Genomic DNA, 7,029 nt, shown 5'->3' with positions numbered 1-7,029 from the left:
AATTATTAGAAATTAATATAGAATAACTAAAAAAATAATTTTATTAAGTTTGGATGACCTTTTGAAATTTGATTGGCATAATGTCCTTTCGGACTCCAATTCAACCATTCATTCGATTAAAGGGATAGGTAGATTAGAGTTCCAAAAAAAAAAAAACACAAATAAAAAAGGGATAGATAAAAATTGGTTTTACGTTCAATGTCTTAGTTTCTTGTGTTTAGTTGTTTTTTCCCTCGTCTATTTAACTGTATTTGACTATTTGTTTATAAAAATAGATCACCTAAATATAAATATAAAAACACAAGTAATATTTAACAAGTAAAATAAATTAAAATTTTTATTATTTATTCAATCTTATATTCAGTTTACCATTAAAAAATGTAAATTTTATTTTATATTTAAAAAAAAGTTTACTAAAGAACGACAACAATAATATATAAAAATATATAACAAATTAACATATTAATGTAAAACTTAAATTTAACAATAAAATAATATTAACTCATTTTAGAATTTGAATTGGATTAATTTATTTTTAAAAAATAGATATAAAATCAGATCGAATCTATGCAGTTTGCTAAAAAATTAAATCGGATCTAATTCAAATTATTACAATTTTGATCAATTGTCGATTTTGATTGGATAATAACTTTGTTTGGATTGATTTGGATTTAAACACATCTATTTATAAGTAATAAATAATTCGTTTATATTTAATTTTATTTTCATCTGTTTAATGATTTAGATTTGAAGCCTTAACATGTACTCCGCTTTTATTTTATTTGATTTGTTATAATGTAATGATATATGCAGTATGAAACTCAATTATTGTTGCCCACTTTATCAAAAAATATTTTATATGCATATGTAATTACCTTACAAATGTCTTTAAAATAATATTTTAATCGATATTTTTTTAAATACCAAATATTATTACCAATAGCTTCTTTTAGATACTCAAAAAAATGTATAAATTTTTATAACATCAGGCCGAGGAGTAATACAATCCATACGGATACATATTTTACCCTTAAATGGATAAAAGAGAATAGAAAATTCAATGATATTATTAAAGAAGACATAAGTCTCAATATTATATGTCAAAAGGTGTTTGTCATTCGACTACCTTTTAACAAGATCTCAAGACCAAAATATATATAAGATGTGGAATGAGCTCTCAATAATATTTTATGTCAATAAACAATAATACAGTAATATAATTTTGTTAATTTTTTATATTTTAAGTTATTGAATTTTAGCACTATTACGTATTATGCGTAGAATTAATTATGTGAAATAATAATTTTAAATAGTTGTATTTATTTTATTTAAATGAAATTGTACAATATTGTGACAAAATTCTAAGACTTAGTTATGGAGTAGAACATTTTTTTTAACTTGATTTCAGTTGAAATTTACTTGATAAAATATATGTACAATAAATGCTATTTATATACAAATTATATTATTTTAGACAACACATTATTATGATTATATTATTTTAAATAAAAATGCCATGTATATACAAAAATCAACAACCATATATTTGTATACAAATATATATAAATATATGTATTTTTTTAGCTCATTTTAATATATACTTTATATTCTAATATATTTTATATTAATAACTAATTTTAATATACATCTAATATAATTATATTTTAATACATATAACATTAGGCACAATAATCATATTATCATACAAAATATCCAAATAAATTTTTAATCAATTTGACAATAACAATATAACATTTGATATGTCAACTCATGACCAAACCTTCAAATTAGGAAATTTTTGAGGTCACATCTTACTAAAAACAAACACCAAAATATACTCTATACTAGACTCTGCCTATCTATATAATTACTCACAAAAATATACACAAACATACAAAACACGGATTAAAAATATATTTATGCACTTATAATTTAATAACTATTTTGTAATAAACACACAGCATTATATATGACAACTTAATATTAAAACATAAAATAAGAAAAAATTAACTAGAAAATGTAATATTGGTGGCTTGCGTAGCCGAGTTTCTTGCTTGTAGTCCATTGGACAATCAATTGCTTTAATTTACCAATACATATCATATCTTCAATACAGCATATCATGCAATTCTAGGCTGGAAGATCAGAATCATCCTATAGCCCTTTTTAAATACAATTCCTCCTTTGAAGGATGTGATGAATCCTTAATTTGTCATAAAAATACAACAATAAAAACTGAATTCATTCAACATCTTCAGATGATACAGAAGAAACACGTTCCCTAATCATGGGAAATTTTTCAGGTAATTTATACAAAGGCCCATCAGTTGTAGAACCTTGAAATGCAAGACCAAGTGTATATCCCAGAGCTCGTGCTACTGGAACTGCAACAGCATTCCCAACTTGTATGTACCTAAAGTGAAATCAATTATATTATACAATGTGGTGTATAAATGCTAGAATATATACTTATATTGTGAACAACTTTTTTCAATGTAATTTAATCTGAACAAAACTAACATAGTAACATGGTGATATTTAAAAGGTGAAAAACATGTTTTTGCGAATACTAGAATATGAAATATCTCGGGATAATGGTATCTTGAGATTTGGCAACTTCACAAAACATATCTACAATGAGAGTCAGTCCGTTCTTGTTTATATATAAAATTTCTATTCACATCTATAACATCATTCGCACATTCATATTTGACATAGTGAAGAAAAGATAAAACCGCATACTAGAAAGATTATTATGGTTACCTTTCTTTCACAGGTCCACAGAGTTTGTAAAAGTCTGGAAAACCTTGAAGCCTTGCATTTTCACGAATTGACAACACTCTATCTTGCTCAGGGTGTAAAATTGCCTAAAAAATACAAATTTTGGGATGATGTGTAAAACCTTCATTCTAAAGAGTGGGATAAGGGGGAAAGGAAATATAATCCATTTAGGGCTTCACAAATTCACTGTTTCTTGGTAGTGTTTAAATACTATCAAAACTATAAACCTTTACTAATTCATCTAATTCCATTTTTCAAAAGCTCCAGTCACAAATAGCATTCAACACCCAAACTATATTTTACACAAAAATGACACATTTCCATTAATATAGTTATAGTGAAGCACCTAAGTATAGGAATGAAAAATTTTGGAAATTTGATAAGATGGCAATGTATTCATTATTCATGAAGTAAATCTATAAATTCGACAAAATAATCAGATATGAATGAACTGTACTCCATAAATAAAAAAAACGTACATGATTATGAGGTTCTGGCCTAGTCACAACAGTTGGAACAGTTTCATCCCACCACAAGCGAGCAAAAGGTCTAGGACATGGACACCAAACATGAAAACAATAAGGATCAGATAAACAGCAGCATGGTACATATGAATTTCACATTAAAATGTGAGAGAAACAATTGAAAAACTCTCATCATCACCTACTCAGGAAAAAAAATTAGATGTCATGCAATATTTTGAATGCAACATAATAATCAAACCCCCAACAGATAAAAATATATGGATGAAAACTTACTTTGATGATGTTCCTTTCACAAAAGTCATGGCATAATCTGGAACCTGAAGTAACATTTAAAGAACATGTTTTAGAAATGAGTTTCTAAGAATTAAAAATATAGTGCCAAAAACGAAGAATGCATAGATAACTTTAGAATAAAACTTTTCTTACCAATGGTTTTCCAGAATCCAAATATACTCGTTTAACATTAGGATCCCATTCCACTTTATTATCAGGTCGCACTCGAACTCCTGGTAAATCTCTAAAGCATGCACCCTAATTGCAATATATAATGATTGTTAACATGTTAATGTTAGAATACTTATATAACAACCTTACAGAAATGAAGAAAACCTTTTTCTTGGGGATCCGACATGCACGCTGGTAATCATCTCCATTCAATCCAAACGGACGATGATCATGAAGCAAAGACTTTAATGATTTTGAACTTCGTGAAAGACCCAACATTGCTGCACATAAACAAATTAGAGCTCATATTTCATTTGCCACACAGTCTATAACCAAATATTATTACAAAATAACTTTTATGCAACATATATAACAAACTATTAAACAATACTGTCTATACATCTTACAAACCAAATAGTGATGTAAGAATGGATTACCACTCTTGCTTAATCTAATAAACTGTTGGAAGTCCGTCTTCGCAGGTTTGTCATATGGCATCTCATCCCGACTTTCATCATTCTCAATCTGAATAGGGTAAAATAACATTCATCAACAACTAACTTATCATAAAACATAAAGGCAATAAAATCATGAATAAAAATTATACCAAAGGAAGGTCAGAAATAGCATCTTCCAACAAAAGTTTTTTTTCCAATATAATATGGTGACCTTCATCATGTGCAACTGTATTTATCTGCAAGTAAATAAATTTTCTTAAGGACTTTAGTATATTATAGTTCAAGATTTTGCAATGCTTTTTTAAATTAAAAAAAAATGAGACATTAATCATCCATTTAGCATCAGAATTATAAATTGGATTTTATTTTTGTTTCACACGGTATCCCCTAGCCATGTAAGTTAGACTAATCCATTACAAGTCTGAGCTCCATTTAAAGATTTTGAGTTGGCCAATGGGTTTCTAAAGAATCTTATCATAAAACAATTTAGGAGTAAATAACTAGCAACAAACATATGGCTGGTAGAAACCAATGATCATGCCAATTAATCACAATGCCATGACTAATAAACACTTCTGAAATGTTATCTTACAATTCAAAACACAGTTACTCAAATCCAATGTAAAATTTGCACATACCTCAAATTCTAAAGGAATAACACCCCTGACAATAACATCATGAGTTGGAAGAGGGAATTGAGGCAGCTTCTGTACCATGTAGAAAGAACAATAGTAATATAACACAAATTTGAACTTCAAGACCAAAATAGTATTTCTTTTTTATGTAAATAACCATGATAAGTATATTTTGAAAGATACTGCAACAAAAACATTAGTATACCTCAGAAGGTTTAGCACCCCATAAAAACACTCGCAGTCGAAATTGAGGCAAGCCATAAGCTCCAGCTGCCAGGATTCCCAAGCGACTCTGATAATTCATTTGAAGAAGACGAGCCAATGCATATCTTCCAAGAAAGCCTTTTGCAAATTTCAATAAATCAACCACATTTTCCATCAAGGAAAATCTAGGTTGAAGATATTGAACAGTATCCATGAAAACAATAAGCTGCTTGTTTTTCTCATCATCCAATGGGTTATCTTTGTTTCGAAACCGGTTGAAACCACTGATGCCTTGGCAAGGAGGCCCACCACATATTACATCAGCATCTCCCTACAAGACAACAATGATGATATATATGACATCAAATAGCACTCACATCCATGTGTCAAAACTTCACCCAATACCAAACTTACAGGCAAAGGTAACATCTTTGACTTAAAGCCACGAGTAACAAATTCCTTTATCCTTTCCCGGCAATTACTGATCAAACAAAACATAGGATAATCAATAAAGGGAACCAAAAAGGAACAATATTGTAAATTAAGTACAATAAATTAATATCACTGGGAAAAAATAGTCACTTTAGAAAAAACAGAAAAAAGAATTTACATAAAATTATAAAGAGAATACATCAAAGAGAAATCCTCTAAACTTAAAAGGGTGAATAAAGCAATGAAAGTATTACAATGAAGTAGATTTATCTACATAAACAATACAGATTTGTTGTTTCAACTACATAATAAAGAGTACATTCTCAGCTTCAAGTTATCTACACAAAATTCTAACTGACCTTAAGCCAGAAATTGGCTCCCAAGTGTCTTCATCAGGTCCATAACCCTTCCAACGAACCTGCAATTAGAAAAAGAAAACATTTAAGATATACTTCCATGACAGAAGAAGACTGGAAATAAAGAAGTTACTATCAGACCTTAAAGTGTAATCCTTGCTCATTTTTGTTATTGGGATCACCATAGCATATATCTAACACTTCAAAAACTTCAAACACTTCTTCATCTGCTCCATCGTCATTCTCTTCTTCACTACTCGCATCATCATCATCTACTGCACTAAAAACTTCATCATACTGCTCATGTGCCACTTTGCTTTGGACCAACGAGAAGTAACTACATAGCTTTTCCCACTCCTTCAATAACGAAAGGAAATTTTCTGCTGATTCATTTCTGACCTGATTTAGAACATAAATAGTCAACAAATCAAGAATGGTATGACAACTAAAACTAACCAGAAAAGCAATGCAATGTCAACCTATTCATGTGAGTGTTAAAGTCGCTTAATTTTTCCATCAAATGACAGTACTGCAATTTCTAAACAGTAAACATATTTAACTAAGGATCATTTAGCAACTTTGCAAAGACACAAATATTCATAAAGGCATTCCCAATCCCAAATCCCATTAAAGGTTAGCTTGTAAAATTTGGATTGTGACCTAGTCGATTCTTTTAAACCATCAAGCTATACTCTCAGTGACCAAAAAAGTCCCTAGCACGCAAAACTGTCTAACTTCAAGTCTAATAGCTTTAAAGGCTAATAGCTGGAAACTTTGGAAGAGCAAAAGCAAGAAACAAAATACAGCCATTGTCAACCAACTCCTATATTCTATGTAATGGAAGTTGACAGGCAACAACTTACTGCCAATGATAAAGCAACAGTAAAAACCAGCCATGATTGTTCTCAAGTGCATCAATATAGCACAAAACGCTTAAAGGAAGGAAGCTTCTAATGCCTTAAAAGGAAGAGCACACGAGTAAAACACTATTACACACCTCCCTAATGAGGAAAACAATTAAAGGAAGCTTCTAATTCCCTTAAACCAGCAGAGAGGACAATCCACACAAAATACCTCATTTGCCATCTTATTGTAACAGAAGAGAGAAAAAAAAGTAAGGAACCAAAAGATGTAATGAAATTTCCAACTGACACTAGTGGGGTGAGTGCGGATTTTATTATGAGAGAGAGAGAGAGAGAGAGAGAGAGAGAGAGAGAGAGAGAGAGAGAGCCTA

General features: G+C 29.6%; 1 protein-coding gene across 1 annotated transcript in view; it reads right to left on the bottom strand.

The window, feature by feature from the left end:
* Positions 1-2,006: 2,006 nt before the first annotated feature.
* Positions 2,007-7,029, bottom strand: part of LOC107490321 (DNA (cytosine-5)-methyltransferase CMT3) — a gene marked incomplete in the record, with an annotated part of 9,184 nt that continues 4,161 nt past the window's right edge. Inside the window, 13 exon segments of the mRNA XM_052262204.1 lie at positions 2,007-2,413; positions 2,764-2,867; positions 3,261-3,330; positions 3,540-3,583; positions 3,693-3,797; positions 3,876-3,991; positions 4,148-4,235; positions 4,318-4,404; positions 4,807-4,875; positions 5,009-5,338; positions 5,422-5,488; positions 5,799-5,857; positions 5,937-6,194. Of these exon segments, the coding sequence (XP_052118164.1) occupies positions 2,242-2,413; positions 2,764-2,867; positions 3,261-3,330; positions 3,540-3,583; positions 3,693-3,797; positions 3,876-3,991; positions 4,148-4,235; positions 4,318-4,404; positions 4,807-4,875; positions 5,009-5,338; positions 5,422-5,488; positions 5,799-5,857; positions 5,937-6,194 (1,569 nt within the window).

Source organism: Arachis duranensis, chromosome 5 (assembly GCF_000817695.3).
Source record: "Arachis duranensis cultivar V14167 chromosome 5, aradu.V14167.gnm2.J7QH, whole genome shotgun sequence".
In the NCBI taxonomy this organism is placed as follows: domain Eukaryota; kingdom Viridiplantae; phylum Streptophyta; class Magnoliopsida; order Fabales; family Fabaceae; genus Arachis; species Arachis duranensis.
This window is presented reverse-complemented; position numbering and strand designations above follow the sequence as displayed.